Here is a 19,969-nt window from a genome sequence, read left to right on the forward strand (position 1 = left end):
AACATGAAGCCTGGGACCACAGGATCAGTCTAGCAGCTCACAGTGTTAAGAAACTATTTCTAGTACTTGCTTCGGCAGCATGTCCACTAGGATCGGAATGATACAGAGAAGATTAGCATGGTCCCTGCGCAAGGATGACATGCAAATTTGTGAAGCACTCCATATTTTTTAAAAACTATTTCTAGAAAAGTTAATAATAAAATGGTAATACAGTGTTTAAAATCTGGTTAAATTTCATCTTTTTCTAGTATCCCGGAAATTCATTATATAATGGTCACATTTGATGTCATTGAATATTGATTTGAACACTTGGCCATTTGGCAGCCAGCTGGAATGTGTGTCCAGTATACCTTTAGCTTTGTCTTAAAACAAAACTGTTCCGTAGTTTTACTAAGGTTTTCAGAGTTAATTATTATATATACAGATGTTCCATCTGTCATCTTTTCCCAGTGATCTATATGTGCATTATGTTTTAAAAACTAGTGGGTCACCTAGGTAGAACCCAGTCCAAAAGGATTTTTGGCAGGAGAGGAGAGTAAAGAAAGGCCTTGCAAGGTTTAGGCTTTTTTTTTGTTTGAGGGAATTCCCCAATCCCTGGATCTCATGTGGCAAAAACTATAGGCAAGTTGCTTACAGTCTTCCCAGCTCAAGGTAAGGGAGTCCAAAAAAAAAAAAAAAAAAGAGTAGGCAGAAATGTGAGAGAGGCCTATACTTTAAAGACCAATACATTAGCTAAAATGTGTGATTTTTTGCTTTTTTGACTAAGTGCCTTCTGTGACTTATGCATAACTATGGTGATATAAAGTTGAAGTTTTATCAGTTTGAATGATCATCAGGTAGATAGCATTTGGAGCTAACAGAGCAGGGGGAAATTTGGGGGGAAATTCCAGCAGCAAGAGAACCACAGAGAAGATGAGCCCCAGAATCTAAGTAGAATTTCTGTCCACGTTTTTGGCTGGCTGTTAAACTACACAGGTGTAAAATAGATCCCCAAAGGACGAGGCTGAAAAGAGTAGCTGGTAGCTGAAGGAGCCAAGCAGAGATGTGAGCTGGTGCACTGAGGGAGATACAGGAGGGAGATACATTATTACAGAATAAAGAGTCTATGAAAATTAACTGCCCATTACAAGGGAAAGCCAATCATCCTCAGAAGAATATAACATTTCCAGTCATTGTACATATTATTATACTGCCTGGTTTTCAACCAGAAAATCACTGTATGTGGAAAGAAACACAAAGGTATGATTTATATTCAGGAAAAGTGTGATTCCTACTTGCTCATTGGAAAGTGACTCGAATTGGGCCCAGATGTTGGATTTAACAAAGTCTTTCCAAGCAACTAATATAAATATGTTGAAAGAACTACAGGAAAAAATGTTCAAAGAATTAAACAGACATATGTCTTAATGAGTGAACAGATGGGAAATCTTAAGAATAATGGACTCTATAGAAAAGAATCAAATGTATTATATTGTTGATAGTGGAAGAGAGAATTTGTGAATTTGAAGATAGATAGAAATTATCCAATATGAAGAAATGAGAGAAAAAAATTGAAGAAATATAAATAGAGTGTCAGATGCCTGCAGACAATATAATGATTATAAACATGTATGTGATATATTGATATGCTAAATATGGTCAAATTTTAATATTTGACAAAACCAGGTGGTGGGAATATGATTGTTTGTTATTTTTAAAAGCAGTTACTGCTGAATGATTTTATCTTACTTTCAAAAAAATTAACTTTGTTGTAGTATTTTGATAGGGATTGCATTGAATCTGTAGATTGCTTTAGGGAATATGGACATTTTAACAATGTTAATTCTCCCAATCCAGGAACAAGGAATATCTTTCCATTCCTTTGTGTCTTCTTCAATTTCTTTCAACAATGTCTGGCAGATTCAGTGTCTCATACCTATTTCTTGAACACTAAACCTGGGATAGTTTCACTCTTTTAACATTGCCTGTGCATTATTACTCATTAGAGCAAAAATCCAAGTTGGTAGAGCTACAAACACAAAGTTCATCAATAATTCAAATTTCCAGGCTTAGGAAAGAAGTATACAAATTAAGACAGCAGGAATAATTATTCTAAAACACTGAAAAATCTTAATATTTGCATTTGCTGGATACTTTGAGACTACAGTCCAGGGTAAGGTTAGAAAACAGAATCTGTTTTATAGGTTGATACAGGAAACATTGATGTGGCACTGAACCTGACAGTCTGACGACAGCAAGCTGAACCCCAGTCAGACCATGCCTGGGACTACCCATGAATGACAACCCTGGTCTATTTTCCACTTCACCCATTCGCCTGTGTTCCATGACCAAGAGATGATGAATAATTGAAATCTGTCTCACTATAGTATTTTTAATAATGGTTGCTCATTGTTTTCCAAAGTACTGCATTAGAAAACTTGTCAGATTTGGATATACATGTTTTGAATCCTAAGTGGTTGATAAGTATGATTTGGCTTACAGCACAATTAAGTATGTGAATAATACATCTTTTTTGGACTGCATTCTTCCATTTAGTAGAAAGAAGTATAAATTCTAATAGTGAGATATGTGATCAAAATTCATATTGAATTGAATGAATGTTTTATTGTTAACAGTGTTAGTCATGACTCAAATATAAATTATGTATGAGTGAATGATTTATTTATATGTGAGTTTTTTGGTCAGTAATTCTTCAGATTACAGTAGTTTCACGATGTGGAATTAGATTCTAGCAGCTCAAAATTACTTATTTATATTGGGCCTAAATACATAAAATTTGACAAGTTAGGATGTACTTTATGGTGTTAGTTGTAAAATAATGTCAGCAGGTAGGTGGGTAGTACTAGCTAGTCTACTAGTTCTTGTGAGCTAGTAATTCAGAAAAGAAAAAAAAAAATCTTAAACGTCTCAGGCAACCTGCATGTAAGGTGCAAGACTGGTAGTGAGTTCAGAGTTATATTTAAAGTCCAATGTGAGTTCATCAGATTTACTAAAGAATTATATTTGCTTTAAGACTTCACATGCTGTGTAAATAGAATAGATTATTCAGTGATATATGAAAATTTCCACCTTAACAGGTAAATATTGGGAAGATGGATTCACCCATTGAAAAGTGGAATCTAATAATTGGCAACTTGGCTTTAAAACAAGTAAGTGATGCACATATTTGTTCATAGATCTTGGGTGCTATCTGTAAGAATGGAATAAATTTTAGTCATGTCTACCATTTAATTGTTTCAGGGGATCCAAAATGATCATTTAGTGCTGTGAGAAGGGATAGAATAAATGAATATCCATGATTTGAAAGTTTTTTTTCTCTAGAAACTGATCATGTTCTTCTAAATATGAAAAATATATAACATACAAAATATTGATAAATGTACAAAATACTTTCTCTCATAAGTGTGTAATAGAGCCAGAATTTGAGTTAAAATCTGTACAAATAAATATTTAGCACTTCATTGCTTAGGTACTATTTTTCTATTTTAATGTTTTATATAAACTGTCTTATTTAATTAAACTTAGCTCTTTTTAAATTTTTATTTATTAGATTTTTTGGATTTTATTTTTAATTTTTAAAAAAGATTTTATTTATTTATTTTTAGAGAGAGGGGAAGGGAGGGAGAAAGAGGAGAGAAACTTTGATGTGTTGTTGGTTGCCTCTTGCACGCCCCCAACTGGAGACCTAGCCTGCAAAGCAGGCATGTGCCCTCAGTGGGAATGGAACCAGCAACCCTTTCATTTGCAGGCCAGCACTCAGTCCACTGAGCTGTACCATCCAGGGCAATTTGTTTTTATTTTTCTAAGAGTTTATTTGGGCCAAAATGAGTATGCCTGAGAGCAATGTCTCCAGTGCTCCCAAGAATCCTTAACTCCTTTTTATATATTATGGTCAGGCATTTATTTAGGCTGAGTTTTCCTTAATTTGTCAATAATACTAATGTTAATGTAAATGAACACATTAAATTGTCCATTCTGTATACACTAAACCATGAATTTATATATAAATTATCTACAGTTCTTTCTAATTTCAGGTGACTATATCTTCTTTTCTCACTACCTTCTTGCATCTCCAAGGCACAAGAAGGCAGCCCCCTAGTAACTCTGGCAATTCTAACAAGTATGAGCTTAGGAGATGCTTACTTTTTTTTCCCCTTAAATCTTCACCTCAGGACATTTTTTCATTGCTCTTAGAGAGAAAGAAAGGGAGAGAGAGAAACATCGATGTGAGAGAGAAACACGGATTGGTTGCCTCTCGTATGCGCCCCAGCCAGGGATCAAACCCACAACCTGGGGATGGGCCCTGACCGGGAATCAAACCTGCAACCTTTCTATCTATGGGACGATGCTCCAACCAACTGAGCCATGTCGGCCAGGAATGCTTAATTATTTTAATGTTAGACCACCTAGGACATAATGTTGAGAACATGGTTACAGAAAAGTAATTTCATATATTGCATTTCAAAGTCAAAAAAATAAAGGAATTTTTGGAATATAGAGTTTAAAAAAAAATCCATGTAACTACTACGAAAATCAAAGGATTAGAGATAAGAAATGTGGTATCTAATCTTTAATCCCAGTTTTTACTTTAACCAGCTATGTAATCTTTGTTAACCTTTCTGGACTTAATTTTCCTCTTCTTTTAAGTGGCAGTATTGCGTTAGAGATGTCTGTGATCCTTCTCAGCTTGAAACTGTAGGAACCTGTGCCAGGCAATAATCAAAATATATACCAACCAGTAGATTACTATAATCTAATCTGTAAAATAAAACTGGAAATATATTTTAAATTTATTTTAATTTTTTTAATATCCTAAACTCTTACCAAGTAGTATGAGTTATATTCATCCAATCATTCTAATAATTCCCATCTCAGCTTTTAATTTTTGCTTCCACTCTTAGTCTGAGACTTTCCCTTGTCACCCTCTCTCCCTGCAACTGTTGGTCAGGATGGGAGCCAGAGATGGCTGAGAGGGCTCACTGATCCTAGATGCCATGTCCTGAAGTCTGTGTCTGTCTGCCTCACTCCACCAAGGATGTACGAGAATCAGAGAGCCCCGCCTAGGGCCATCAGGGCGCAGTTGGTGCCAGCCAGGGAGCAGCTACTGGTTGGAGCGCAGTTCCCTGGGGAAAGAGCAGAAGGGAGAAGTAAAGAAGGTTGGGGTTGGGGGGCGGTGTGTGCTTGTGCTCTCTCTGAGGCTTTATCCACTAAAGCCTGTGAAGCCAGAGATGAGCATGGTGACGGAGAAGGGGAAGGGATGGGCCAGAAAAGGCTTCTCTGACTGACTGGCTACAGAGGGTAGAGGCGGGGAAGGATGGGAAGGACAGAGCAGGCACACTGGGATGTGTGCTTTCGACTCTTCAGTGTGATCCCAAGCAAATTACCCCTTGCAGATTTCTTAACAGTGGTACAGGGTAGCTGCCTTGACCAGTGTGTAAATTGTCAGGTAAAGCAGAGTTCTCTCTCCCATCGAAGAGCCCTTACATCGGCAGGAGGGCTGTGCTCTGCGCTCAGTCTAGTTAAGCCTATGGCCTCCATTCACCTCCCCAGTCTTTGAACCTAGACCTAGCTCCTCTCTTGGGTACGATTAGGCATTCCTTTTTACACGTTTACAGAATAGGACTTCCTCATCTCAGCTGTGCTTCGACTTCTGTATATATATATATACATACATGTATATGCCAGCATGTCTGCCATAGGCTCCTTAGCTCCGTATTTTACTTCCAAGAAAAACCTTGGAATCACAGTGCTAGAATTGGCATTAGTAATTGATTTTACTGCTTTTACATACTGTATTATTTACTCACCAGTGTGAAAATGCCAACGTAGTTTGACAACTGGTACAGCCAGGGTGATGCTGACAGCTTGTCCCTGAGCTCCGAGCCTGTGGGTGCTGCCATCAGGAGCTGATGGAAGACCCTGGGGCTGGAGTCTAGGCTGTCTGGACTGGCCGGCCCTGGCTCTTCTGGCTCTGCTGCCAATTTACTGTGTGACAGGATTAGGAGTTTTCTTCCCCACCCAGAGCCCTGGATTCCAGTACATGGATTAGCTTTGGAGAGTCTGCAAGCAACTAGAAATCCTACTCAAAATACTCAATCTCTATAAAGTTTTTGTCAGATTGTCAGAGGAGTCCATGACGCAAAGACGGTTAAGAATCAGTAAACCAGATGATTCCTTAAGGGTTTCTTTTAGTTCTGACATTCTACTGATACAATTCTAAGAGTTCCCAGCCAGTGTTGCAGTTTTAGTTGCTGTTTTCTGGTTTTGTGTTTTTTTTTTTTTTGAGTGTTGCTTTATGCCACCACTGTGGAAAGCATTTTATATATTAATGTAATTTATTTACATCTCAAAATAACCCTTTAAGTTCAATGTTGTCATTGTCATTTTTCAGATAAGGAGCTGACGCTTTTTATTTATTTATTTATTTTTGACCAGGAATCAAGCCAGTGACCCTTGGGTTTGCAGGCCGGTGCTCAGTCCACTGAGGCCCACCAGCCATGGCAGGGGCTAAAGTTTTTGTAATGTTAATCATGATTGTGGTTATATGTAAGGTTTACTGCCTGGCTCTCCCATCAACCAACAGCTCTGTGAGAACAGGGACTACATGTGTTTTGACCACTGTTGTAGCCCAACATCAAACATAGTGGCTGATATGTAGTAGATGCTGAGTTAATAATTGTTGAATGAATTAATTTGAATAATTGCCACAAGCTTGGATGCTATAGCCAGGAGTCAAAGTCTTCTCATTGCATTATAAAATCCATTCTCTTGCCAACACTGCCTCTAGCGTCAGATTTCAATTTTGTGGGTTGTATACTTCTCTTAGATGACCTGTGGATTGCATCATCAAAATCAAGGTACTTGTTAAAAAAACAGATTCTTGGACCCTGTCCATACCTGTTGCCGCCAGATCAGTGCAGTTTGAGAACCCACTGCCTTTGGGAATATTAAAACTAAAAACGCAGGGTCCGGCACAAATAATGGCCCTTTTTTATTACAAACTCTTTTATTACAAAATCATAAGCATGAAATTCTGTCACATACTAATATCCCACTCAAGCACACCATCTAACATTTTGGGTGAAATGTTCAAATTAAAACTATAAATTATTACACCCATATTATTACCCTCCCAACCACACTCCAACAGGCTTTCCTTCTGCCAGGTCCTGTACAGTCACTTCTCTAAAAGGTAAGGCAGCTCAATTACCATATGCAATACTTTTTTCTGACTTTTTGTACGCATATTTAAAAAATGTATTTTTGAAATGAGTAATTCTGTTGGATTTTATGAAAATTTTTTTTAGGTTCAAGCAACAGTAGTTGGTTTTCTAGCAGCTGTGGCAGCAATTATATTGGGCTGGATCCCAGAGGGAAAATACTACCTTGATCATTCCATACTTTTGTGCTCCAGCAGTGTAGCAACTGCCTTCATTGCATCTCTTCTGCAGGGTGAGTGCATTTTACAAACATCTACTCTTACAATCGTTTACTTTTATTTCCCAAGATTATGCCTGTTTTTATTTAAATGATATGTGTCCATAATTAAAAAAATAAAAAAAGTTATCTACAGACTTTTAAAACATCTTATTTTGGATATATTTATACTTACTATATGTAAACCTTAGTGTAGAACAGGCTTTCTGTGTTGTCTTCTGGCCTGTGTACCCTGGTACAGTTCTCAAATAAGATCAGGAAAATAGCTCAGATATTCATTTGTTTTTGTTACCTGAGAACCTGCTTTCAGGAAATCATGCTGAGGGTTTACTGACTTGTCAGTTCAGTAACAAGGATTTTAAGAATTCTCAGTTCCAAAAGCAGTCTCTCTGTAGAAATTTTTAAATTTTTTTAAACTATTAAAACCAATATTTTATTTATTTATTTTTAGATTAGGGAGGGAGGGAGAAAGAGGGGGAGAGAAACTTCAGTGTCAGAGAGAAACATGAATTGGTTGCCCCTTGCAGGCGCCCCAGTTGGACACCGGCCTGCAACCCAGGCTCGCGCCCTGGCTAGGAATCGAACTAGCGGCCTTTCACTTTGTGGGCCAACGCCCAACCAACTGAGCCACACCGGTCAGGGTTTTGTAGATATTTTTTAAAGTTTCAGATCTCAAAGAAAATTCTTCAGTATCTCTGAGAAAACTCTTGAGTCTTGAGTATTTCTATTTCAATACAAATATAACCATAATAAACTTAACATAGCAGATTGTAGGCTCTCAATTTTGAAAGAGCCAGGTTTTAAAAAATTAACTACATTAGAAATTTTTCAGTTGGGGTGTCATTTAAAAATACTTATTAATATAATCTAGTTTGCTAGAAGAAAATCATCTAGAGTCATTTCCAATCTAAAATTCTATGATGTCCTATTATAGCTACATTTAGGCTTCTATATTGATTTTTTTGATTAGCATATAAGTAAACTAATCTTAATTGTCTCTCTGCTGTATACTTTTAATGAGTGTGTTGGCATGAGAAAATTTATACAGTTAAGTGTAGATGTGAATGTTATCATTTTTCTCTCACTTCTATGGTTGAGGAAAATACAGATTTAAAAGTATAAGTACATAGTCACATTTTGATCTATTCTTTAGCTCTAGGTTCCTAGACAAAAACTTTGGATTGAGGGAATATCTTTTACAAAGACAGCTTCTGGCCTCATGTTCAAAATTTAATTACTCCCCTCCTCTTAGTATTTTAATACTCTTAAATAATAAAATGAAACAAGCATTTTTGGTTACCACAGTGGAAACAAATCTGTTCATTGGTGTTCTTCCCAACTGTTATGCATATAAATATGACTTACCTTTATTTGATATTTTCATGCTTTATTTGAGGGTTAGAATAAAATCTTTGGGTTTGGTACACTTAAATATATTACATGTAAGACAGACATGTTACTAAATTTGAAACTTCAGGGTTAATGTTATTTTACAGTAGGTTATCAGACATCTAAATGCAACACTGAACTTCTCAAATCTTCTATGATTCCCCTCTTAGAATTTGTTGAAAGGCATTTTGCCAGATCGCTAGTGTCATATATTTTGTGTACTGTTGTCAGCTTACCTAAGCAGTCTAGTTGGAACTGATAATGCTGTTTGTCTAGCTTAATATTTCAGTATTTAGGGGGATTAGTTGTCTTTAAAATCATAGCATAAAAGTAAAAAGCTTTCTCTCTTCCAGGAATAATAATGGTTGGGGTTATTGTTGGTTCAAAGAAGACTGGTATAAATCCTGATAATGTTGCTACACCCATTGCTGCTAGTTTTGGTGACCTTATAACACTTGCCATATTAGCTTGGATAAGTCAGGGTTTGTACTCCTGTCTTGGTAAGTTGACTTAAAACTAAATATAATGTGTTGTTGATTCTCTTTAAATAAATATTATTATAACAATACCATGAATCCATGGTGGCCTTCGTCTGGTTTAGAACTGTGGTTGAGACTGATTAGGACAGTAACTGCCATTTGTTGTATACCTGCTATGTATTATGGTTCTCATATATTTTTTCTCATATATTCTTTTTCTTCTTATAGAGTTTAAACCTCTATAAGATTTATCATCTCTAATTTCAGAAGAGAAAACCAAGGATCATACAGGTTGTGTATGTTCCCCACCACTGATAGGAAGGTTAAACACGGTCTGTCATGCTCTGTGGCTTCTGCCCTTTCCTCCAGATATGTAGCCAGCGAGCTGTCCACCCAGTGTTCCGCGATGCGCATTGTACTACTGTCCCGGAACATAAGGTTATGACGATGTTCGAAACTTATTGATTTCTCCCCCAATTAGAAATCAGCATGGCAATAAACAAAAAAAGAGAAAAATCACTATGAACATTAGCCTGAATATTATGTGAAGTTGGAGCCATCTTATATATGTGATCCCTGATGATAGTGATAGAGTATTTATAGAATCTAATGAATTGTTTTACTGCACATTTATACTCTGAGACTACTCTCAATGTAAATGAATATGATTTGTGAGAATTGAGTTAGTGCTAAAAGTTGGTTGTGGTTCATTTTTTTTTTTTTTTTGGATGCCAAACTTTAAAAAATTAAAACAGAAACCCACAGTAATAGAAGGAAAGAAATATAGTTTATAAGACAAACCAGAAGCATTTATTCACTTATCATTATGTATTTTCATGGATTCTCTACAGATTTATAGTATACTTTAGAGTAAATCTAAAGTACATTTGGTTTGAACAAGAATCTCAGGTATATGTTTTCGAACTAAAGAAAGGGCTTTAACTTAACAAAGGCAGGAATTATCTATCACTTTTGGGGACATCAAGAGAGGCTTCATTTACTACATAAAATTACCTGAATCACTTAATGGGTGGCATAAAAACAGTATTCAGTACGATTTGATACATACGTTCAGGGAATATTTTTATTTTTCTCATTTAGAAGAATATGTGTTTCCACTTGAAGTAAGGACAATAAATGATCAATGGCCTAAATGTCAGATCTTGTTCCCACAGGCCTTGGGCTTTTTTGTTCTTGTGGAATGTACAAGGAATGATGTAAACTCAAGTACATTCAGGATAATCCTCAATTCCTCTCTTTCATGTTAATAACATAACAGAAAATGAGAGTTATGTTATTAAAGGGATAATCTACTCTAACTTATATTCTTGGGTGATAATTGGTCATACTTTTCTCCTCTGAGTTATTATACAATTTAGAAACTGATGCTGAAGTCAGGGATTGAAATGTGAGCTTATGACTGGTATTAGAGAATGTAACTAAATGGTGTTCTCCTACTGTGTGAATTCAACGGATTCACCCAATCCCCGGCAGAGAGCTGGACAGCTTGTAGTCCTCACCCCCACAGGGACAGGCTGTAAACTGGGTTGGGGAAGGGAGGCTGTCATTGCTAGGCTGCATCCCCAAAAAGAAAGGAATGAGTTAGCCATGCTTACTGCCCCTTTCTCTAGTCTTGCTAATTCGGTAAGTCTCTCTACTTTGAGGAGGGGGGAAGAAGGGGAGAGTAGGAGAGGGTGAAGGGCTTCTTCCTAAGAGGACAGAAATGCCGTGGGCGTGGCCAGGAGCACTGAGGATGGAGGTGGGTTGAAGGGAAGGTAGTGGTTTGGGGATGGCTTCCCTTTCATACATAAGTAAGAAAGGTATCGTCCTGCAGACGTGGGTACTTCAATTACTGCGAAGTCATTTAACACATTTCTCAGCTGCTTGCCAAATACCAGGGTGTCTCCTCTGTTAAATCCACAGTCATAAAAAAGTTAAGAAAAAGAAAATACCATTGAAAATGTTATCATAATAAATAGGACAGTGTTATAATGATACAGACATAAGAATGAGATTCCAGAAGGTAAACCAACTTTAGAGGAAAATAATGTGTGGTGACTTCTCAAATTTTATTTTTTTGAATTACACAAGTGATCAACTCTCCTTATAAAAGATTTAATCATAATGTGTTGCCATCTAAAGCTCTCAATTTTTGAGTGTTATGGATGATTCATTAGTAGTTTACCTGGATCAGGAAATAAAGTTGAAATGGAATGATGCCATCAGAGACCATAATTTTGAAAAGTAATTTTATTATTAAATATTGCTTAGGCCTTTTAGGCTTTGACTTCTGAAAGTTGGCTCAAAATAATTAAAGAGGAATTAATCAAGCCAGGATCTTTTACATTTCATCTGTATCATTTATTTCCCTAAAAAGATATTTTTATTGGGCTACTGTGGTAATGTGACTTTAAGAAATATATATTTGGTCATTCAGATGGTCAGAATGCATTTCTCATATACATTTGGTCTTTGTTCAGGGTTCTTGACTCACAGCCTCCCAAAGCCCTTGAAATTTTCTGAGCAGTAAGAGCAATGAATGGGAGCATCTTTTGTCATAATATCCTGTCCTCAGTGCCCGGTGTCACCTGTGGAATCTGATACTGTCTCTCCATATATAGTGTCAGAATCAAGTTGAATGATAGGACACTCAGCTGGTGTCTGAGAATTGCACTCCCAGAGTGGAATTGGTACTAGAATCATAGTTGCTGATTGATTCCATAGTTGATTCAATAGTTAAAAGGTTTTTCTGAAGTGTCAGTGTGTTTGAGTGTCTAAAGTCTGCATCGTGAGCACTAGGGGGCCTCATAAGATCAGCAGTGGTAAGCCTAGCATTGTATTAGCGGTATTTTGAATACAAAGATTAGGAGCAGGCGCATTTAAATTCCAAGACCCCATTCATCCTGCTGAGATGCCTAGTTCTTAGAACAAAGTTTAGCTCCTGAACTATGTTAAACACTTAGCAGTCTTTAGAGATAAAGAGAGGATTTCAGCTCTAGGCTTTGGTTATAAATAGAGGCCATGTGTTATATGGCTCTCAAAGAACTGGATGTTGAGAAAAGTCTCACCTAGAATTTCAGATATTCAGGAACGACTTGGAAAAGCTCCCCTCATGTCCTGTTAGCTTTGCTGCAGGTACTAAGCCTCATTCAGCATTCATTGAGCGCGCTGCCCTTCTTTCAGTCCTGATAAAATTTGCTAATTTCTGATATCGGAAGTAAATACAGATTTTCCCCTTTTTCTCCTTTCCAGTTCTTATTTAAAAAAAAAAAAAAAAAAAAAAAGACAAGCCCAAGAGCTTCGTTTACTTCTGTGGACTTTATTTTTTGGAGTTATCCTAAGTCATTTTTTTTATAAAGATATTATGCATTTATTTTTAGAGAGAGGGGAAGGAAGGAAGAAAGAGGGAGAGAATCATTGATTGGTTGCCTCTCACATCGCCCCAACTGGGGACCCGGCCTGCAACCCAGGCATGTGCCCTGACCGGGAATTGAACTGGCAACTCTTTTATCCGCAGGCTGGCACTCAGGCCGCTGAGCCACACCAGCCAGGGCCTGAGTAAGTCTTTATTGCTTAATGAACAGACCCACAGGGAAATATTGTACCTTCTCAAGGCCCGGCCTGCTCGCCCCTTTCTTGTACCCTTTTCTCTAGCCAAACGCAGCCATTTACTGATTCTCATAAAAGCCTGTGATTTTCCTCTTTTCTTTCTTACGTCATTGCCCCCACTCCATGAAAGCTACAGAGAACCAGCATTTTTCAATGCTAAATTGGTAGAGTTCCCCAATCTTAGGTGATCCTTTTCTCCTCTGGATTCCTGTAGCACTTTACTGATACTTCTCTGAAGACATTCTTTACCTTTGGGCAGTCACTACAGCTTTTTGTGAAAATGTAGCTCTTTTCCTTTGTGAGGGTATGAGTTTCTTGAGGATAAACCTGTTTTATTTATTTTTGTAGTACCTGATAGTGGATGTTAAGTAAATTGCAGTTTACCAAATGCTTTATTCATTTAGAAAGCTACCCAGCTAATGTGAGTAGAGGTTATTCAGGAAGTGGTAGATGCATGGGAAATAGAAGGTAGATATCCCTTTGAATGATTGTGTCATGATATCTATCCAGTAACATAAAAGATTATACCAAAAAACGATCCTTTTGATGAGAACTTAGTATTTGGGAATTATTGCTGGGGTACCTTGCCTTAGCAGAAACTTTTTAGAGAACAGTATAATTATAAGAAAACTAAAATGACAACATATGTCTAGAAAAGCTCTATTTCAAACAGAAGAGGAAATACAAAGTTTAGAGGGTAATCTAAGTTCTGGACTGTGATATGCTTAGGTATGACTTGCAGAAAAAATACAGAGGCATTTATTCCATCTCAAACAGAGGCAATATGGCAATCTTTAAACATGTAATAATCTTTAAAAGCTGTTAAGAAGATCTAGCCCTGGCTGGTGTGGCTCAGTGGATTGGGTGCCGGCTTGCGAATTAAAAGGTCGCCCATTCAATTCCCAGTCAGGGCATATACCAGGATTGCGGGCCAGGTCCTCCCTTAGGGGTGTGCTAGAGGCAACTGTTTCTCTCTCACACAGTGATGTTTCCCTCTCTTTCTCTCTCCCTTCCTCTCTCTTTAAAAATAAGTAAATAAAATCTTAAAAAAAAAAAATCTAACTTTGGTCCAGTAACTGAAAAATGTGTACACAGCTATTGTCTTTTTCTTCTTGCTTGCATAGTGTTAAGATTTTAAAAACTCTTTTTCAATTGTTTATAACTGCATGGCTCTATAGTCCATCTATATATGTAGTCTTTATTCATTTGAAAATTACCAGCTTTTCTCTTTTTGGGCAACTCCTGGGAAGCAAAATGTTGATTGACTTCTCATTCTTAAAGGATAATCTTAAAAAGATGGCAAGTTGAAGCTGTAAGAGCAATAACAGTCAGCCTCAGGTTGTTACTTCAGTCCTAGGGACACTAACAAGGATGCTACCTGGTTATTTATAGGACATTCTAGAATGTCACTGCCTTGATGTGGTGATGTGAGTAGAATCTAATTTACTATGCATGTCACTCTTCTTCAGCATTTTTTAGTACTGTGCCATCTTAGTTCAGAATGATTCCTAGTAGTCAATTTAGTGAGAAAATCCTGATAGTTATTATACAGGACACTTAAAAAATTGTTTACAACTTACAATTCCCATTGCTTTGTTGTTTTCACAGAAACAGCTAACATACAAAGATGTCACACGTAGCAGTTACATACTTCAAAAGAATTTAGGGTGGGAATAATAATTGTTGCTAATGAAATTTTATAACAGTAATCATAAAATGCCACCATCAGTCTGATAAAAGGTGAAAGCAGTGAATAAAAAAGATGGCAGGTACGTTAGGTAGTTAAGTGGAATCATAATAATTCGAACCATTTTACCTGTATTAATCCTGACTTGTCTGTAGTTGACCTATATCAGAATCAGTACTAAGGCACACAGGTATTAATTAGGCTTAAAATTCTGCTAAGTTTTACTTCTCAGCCTGTAGTTTCTCCTGTCGCTGCTGTAACAAATTATTACAAACCTTCTTTCTGGAGGCCACAGTCCAAAATGAGTTGTACAGGGCTAAAATCGAAGTCTCAGCAGGGCTGGTTCCTTCTGGAGGTTCCAGGGGAGAACCCATTCTTTACTTCTCCCGTCTTCCGGGGACTGCCAGCATTCCTTGGTTTGTAGCCACATTACTCAGTCCCGACTTCTGTGGTCTCATTGGTTTCTCTTCTCTAGTCAAATGCCTTTCTTTTGCTTACCTGTGATTACATTTAGGGTTCAGCCTAACAATTCAGGATAACCTCCCCGTTTCAGAATCCCTGATTTTGAAAGGATTCGCTCTATGAGGGAACATTCACAGATTTGGGGGCTTAGGATGTGCATGTCATTCAGGGCCATTATTCAGCTTACCCCGTACCCCTTTATATACCTGGAAATTGACACAAAATGTTACTTTGATTAGGATCATTTCACTATTTCATTTAGAAGGAGACATTCTTTTAGGTTTTGATGTTAATGCAGAAGTTTATGGTTGGCTTTTAAAAAAAGTTTTATGAGTTTATTGAAGCCAAATTTTTGAGAACATACCCAGAAGCAAAATCTCAAAGGACTGAGAAAATGCTCTGGAGGGTAGCAGTTTTGAGTTCCTTTTACGCATTAGAATCAAAGGAGAAAACAAAAGGAAGGTGCATTAAATCTGTCCGGGGCGGATTAAGGAGGAACGAGAAAGCAAAATGGGGAAATCTCTAGTATTAGGTAATGGTTGGCTGTTAATTGACCCTTTTTTCTTGCTGATTGTGTCATTAGTGGTTCTTTTTTAAAATCACATTTATTGGGGGTGACGTATATTAATAAAATCATATAGGTTTCAGGGGTACAAGTCTATAATACAACACCTGTATACTGTACTGTGTGTGCATCACCTAAGTCAAATCTCCTTCCATTACCATTTTCCCTGCTTTCCCTCTGGTAATCGCCATACTGTTGTCTGTATATACATTAGTGGTTTTCTAAAAGTAATTCTTCAGCTTTATTACATCTATCAAATAGCAGTATACCCTAAAAAGAGGACTGTTTTGCACTTTCCTTTTTTGGTATTTGTAATTCTTCCCCTCGTTATCAGAATTGGATTAGAAGTTACCCAGGGAAAAGGAAGGAGAGTTCTATACGGTTATACATATGGTCTAATTTGGTGGGAATGGGTATGTTGGATTTGTTAGGGAATTGAAATAGAACACATTTACAGTAAATCATTTTAGATACTTTTATTTTTATCATGGTTTTCCCACTTTTTTTTTTTTAGTGTTTAAAAAACTGTGTTTAAGTTTTTGAGGAACTGTACACTTATTATTTTTAGTTTCATTCCTGAGAAATTTTTTCTTCTTTTTGAAAATCCAGGGCAGTGATTCTGGGGTTGAGATGGTGGGTGGTTTTTTTCAACTTCAGATGATCTTCTAGAGATTTAATGTTGAGAATAACTTAAAAGCCTGGCATGGTGCTCCTCCCTTGACCTGAAAATGAAATACTAAGGTGATCTGACCTACCAGAATAGTTTTTTTCATTTGTGTTTAATGGATTTTAATGCTTTTAGTTTTCTGTTTAATCCTATACAGAGGTTGTTGGCAACCTTAGTTGTTTTAGGAGGTAAGGATGCTTCCTAATTAGGATGATATTTATCCTTGTCTGGTGGTTTAGAAAGGAGAACTAGAATCCATTCAATAAAGATCTTTTCATATTTTAAAAAAATCATAGAGAAATATGATACTATATGTAACATTAGTTAAAGCCCTAAACAGAAGAAAATAGTTAAATGAATTCTGTTAGTATAATTATTTTGAAGATGTGATAGCAAATCAGATAAAGCCATGAGAGTAAAGTTTGTTTGAATATTAATTTAATATCTACAGTAATTGTTCCTACCTAGTAGGAATAAATTTGACTTTTTATCTAGTTCAAACAGTTTTAGTTATAGGTGAGGAGATCTATAAATATGTTACGAAGATGAAGAAATACAAGGTCCAATGAAAGATGAGTAAGGATGGGGTTGAAGAGTTTTGTGAGATGTCAGAAATTTAGTAACATTGAACTAAAATCTAAGGCTGAAGGATACAATGACTATGAGATCAACCATCTTTAAGTTATGAAGTCTCTACTGTACGAAAATAAGTATTAGAGTCTTCGAGAAGAATCCAGAATGCCCTGACTGAAATCTTTGATAATAATAAAACCTCAATCAGTTAAAATTATATTACCAAAATGTCCTGGAATGATGTAATTGTTTCAGGAAGAGGAAGGCAAATTTTAATCCTAGGGAGATTTAGAATTAGGTATAAAAATATTTGAGAATTTGACTCATGGTATTAATGGTTTTATGCTAATGAGGCAGTATGTATTTTTTTTGTAATCTTTTTACCCAGCCCAGTGGAGTAACATGTCAGTCTCCTAATTCCATTTTTGAATTTATAATTAATTGACTTATTATGGTGATTTTTAAATAGAAATCTCACCAAATTTGTGTATATATATGAATATTTATGAAAACTTAAGACTCACTATATTTATACATTTAATTTATTAGCTTTATAAAGATTATTTTAAGTACTCGGATACTTTTGTGATACAGACGGAATGTCTAACATAAGTAGAATGTCTCAGGATGTTTTAACTAAGTTTGTAAATGCTACCAAATATTATCCCAAATTCTTAAATTTTTATCCCCAATTTTTTTTTTTTTTCTTTATGAAGTATTAGACTTCATCCTTGCAGGCTGTTATTTGTGGATTAGCTTGAGCCTCACAAGGTTTGGCCCTGAGTCTGATTGGGGCAGACCAACAGCAGACCTTCCATGAGAGCTGGCTTTACTCCTCAGACGTGACCCTTCTTGGGTCTGCTGAACGTGCTCAGTGTTCAAAGACTCCTCTTCTTTCCAGCGGGTTAGATCTTGAGTGACCTTTAGCCCTTTGTTAAACTCTAAGAATTTTTCAGTTTATAAATCCCCAGTTATTCTTGGCCTCGTCTTGTGGAGTTCACACTTTGGCTTGATATTCAGTTCTCAAGCTCTTTCTTTGACAGCTTCCTCTTTCCTGTTTTCTACTCTATAAACTCCTAAGCCCCAGGTTCTTCATTAAATAGAAATGTCAGTATCTATCTCATGCTTGTGAGGACAGTTAATGAATTGATGAATATAAAGCATTTAGCAAAGTACCTGGTAAGTAGTAGGAGTGAAATAAATGTTACCGGTTTTACTGTTGTCGTTCTTATTATTATTGCTATTTCCATCTGGTTTGCATAACTATTTCAATAAATGTTTGTTGAATTAATGTATTAGTTTACAGTTACATTAATATTTTTACCTTATCCATAGTTTAAATTTGTTTGAAATTTTTAGAAAATAAGTAGCCTATGAATATGTTTGATAACATATCTTCTGGTAAATTTTTAAGATTTACATTCGCTACATGGTTAGAACAGAAATTGAAATACCCTCTTTTTCCATTTCAGAGACCTATTACTACATTTCTCCATTAGTTGGTGTCTTTTTCTTGGCCTTAACTCCTATCTGGATTATAGTAGCAGCCAAACATCCAGCCACAAGGACAGTTCTCCACTCGGGCTGGGAGCCGGTCATAACAGCCATGGTTATCAGTAGGTTAGTATTAACGCATGTGTGTTTGCGGTCCATATGCATGTATCCAAGTGTGTATTAACACAGTTCAATGGACTATTGCTATTTCATGGATCAATTACATTATGTAACCAATTCTTTACTATCCCAGGCAATTATAGATATATGGGACAGGAATTACTGAAATCAGTAGATGTATAGAACCTCATTTGGCTACCAGTTTCAAACTTCTCTCCAACCAAATCCTTATCAGATTGTTGAGGGAAATTTTGCGGGTGTGTGTGTGTGTGTGTGTGTGTGTGTTTGTATGTGTATTTTAACCTGTCAAGGACAGTACTTGTTTTTCATAGTAAATTGCTCAGGCAGCTATCAGAAAGCCTTAGAAACACGCATACCATTTGACTACTTCCACTCTGACAGCACCGATAGGACTTAAGGATATAATTAAGGACATACACAACAGGTTTAGTTACAAGGATTCTAATCACAGTGGAATTTTTAATCAAAAAGAAAAGAGAACTCCTTAGAGGCCTAGCAACCAGGTATTGATGGAATGAAGTGGGGCATAGTCACAGAATGGAGCATCAGTCAACTGTTAAAAAATAAAACTGTCGTATTTCTATGCATGTGGAAGGGTGTTCATTACACATTTGGTGAAAACAGTAAGCTAGAAGTGAGTACGAATTTCCTGTTACACATGGTAGATTGACTTGTGTTCATCTTCCTTCCCGAAAGTATTAAAATGACAGTAAAAGCATAAAAGGCTATAAAGCCACATGGAGAAGGAGAGCAGAGAGGACAGCAGGTGAGAAATTCCTAAGATGCAATCAGGTGGATGGTCTTTAACAGAGTGAAAAAAGCCTGCAGGGCAGGGACCCCTCTGAGCCTCAGAAACTCGGAGGGCGCAGGGATGAGAGGTCGTAAGTACCTCTGAAAGCCGAAGTGAAGATTGGCTGAAAGTGTGTAGTAACAAGCAACTGGATCATAAGAGCCTTCTCTAGTTTGACCACCCAGGTAGCTGCCCCTCCCACCTCGGCAGAATTAACTCTGGAGAGACTAAACCAGGGAGGCTCTAAGTTCAAACACCTGTACAAGTTAGGTTTATACTGCTGGCAGTCGGACTTATACCCCCGGGCAAAAAAAATAGGTAATATCTTTCTGGGGCAAGTCTTGAGCACCGTAGAAAAACCTGCGTGTACTGACCCTAGCAGGTTGTTTAGGGGAAGAGCTGCGCTCCCATCTGACCATGGCTCACAGAGGCCCACCTGCAGACAGGCTGTGTGCAGGTGCACAGGGCTCCGAGTGCTTCACAGGTCTTTTTTGAGGGGCGGGGCGGGGCGGGGGGCTGTGGCAGATTGTTAGACATTCGATTAAGGCAGTTAACATGAAATGCAGAGACCAAAAAAAAGGCACTCGAAGTCCAGGGATAGTTGAAAAACCTCAAGAAACTATTTCCAGTGTCATCAGAGAAATAAGAGAAGTTATGGCATCTACAGTTCTGTAAC

General features: G+C 37.0%; 1 protein-coding gene and 1 non-coding gene across 4 annotated transcripts in view; both read left to right on the forward strand.

Moving 5' to 3' along the window:
• Positions 1–19,969, forward strand: part of SLC41A2 (solute carrier family 41 member 2) — an 87,999-nt gene that overhangs the window by 28,795 nt on the left and 39,235 nt on the right. For all 3 annotated transcript variants that reach the window (XM_054574597.1, XM_054574596.1, XM_054574598.1), the window contains exons 4-7: positions 3,078–3,149; positions 7,308–7,452; positions 9,180–9,326; positions 18,341–18,488. In XM_054574597.1, coding sequence (XP_054430572.1) covers positions 3,078–3,149; positions 7,308–7,452; positions 9,180–9,326; positions 18,341–18,488 — 512 coding nt within the window. The remainder of the gene's footprint in view (positions 1–3,077; positions 3,150–7,307; positions 7,453–9,179; positions 9,327–18,340; positions 18,489–19,969) is intronic.
• Positions 67–169, forward strand: LOC129071455 (U6 spliceosomal RNA). Its single transcript, XR_008529240.1, has one exon. It is a non-coding gene; the product is annotated as a U6 spliceosomal RNA (small nuclear RNA).

This window comes from Pteronotus mesoamericanus, unplaced genomic scaffold, assembly GCF_021234165.1.
Source record: "Pteronotus mesoamericanus isolate MK-2021 breed Mesoamerican mustached bat unplaced genomic scaffold, CSHL_Meso_final contig_263, whole genome shotgun sequence".
Lineage (NCBI taxonomy): Eukaryota > Metazoa > Chordata > Mammalia > Chiroptera > Mormoopidae > Pteronotus > Pteronotus mesoamericanus.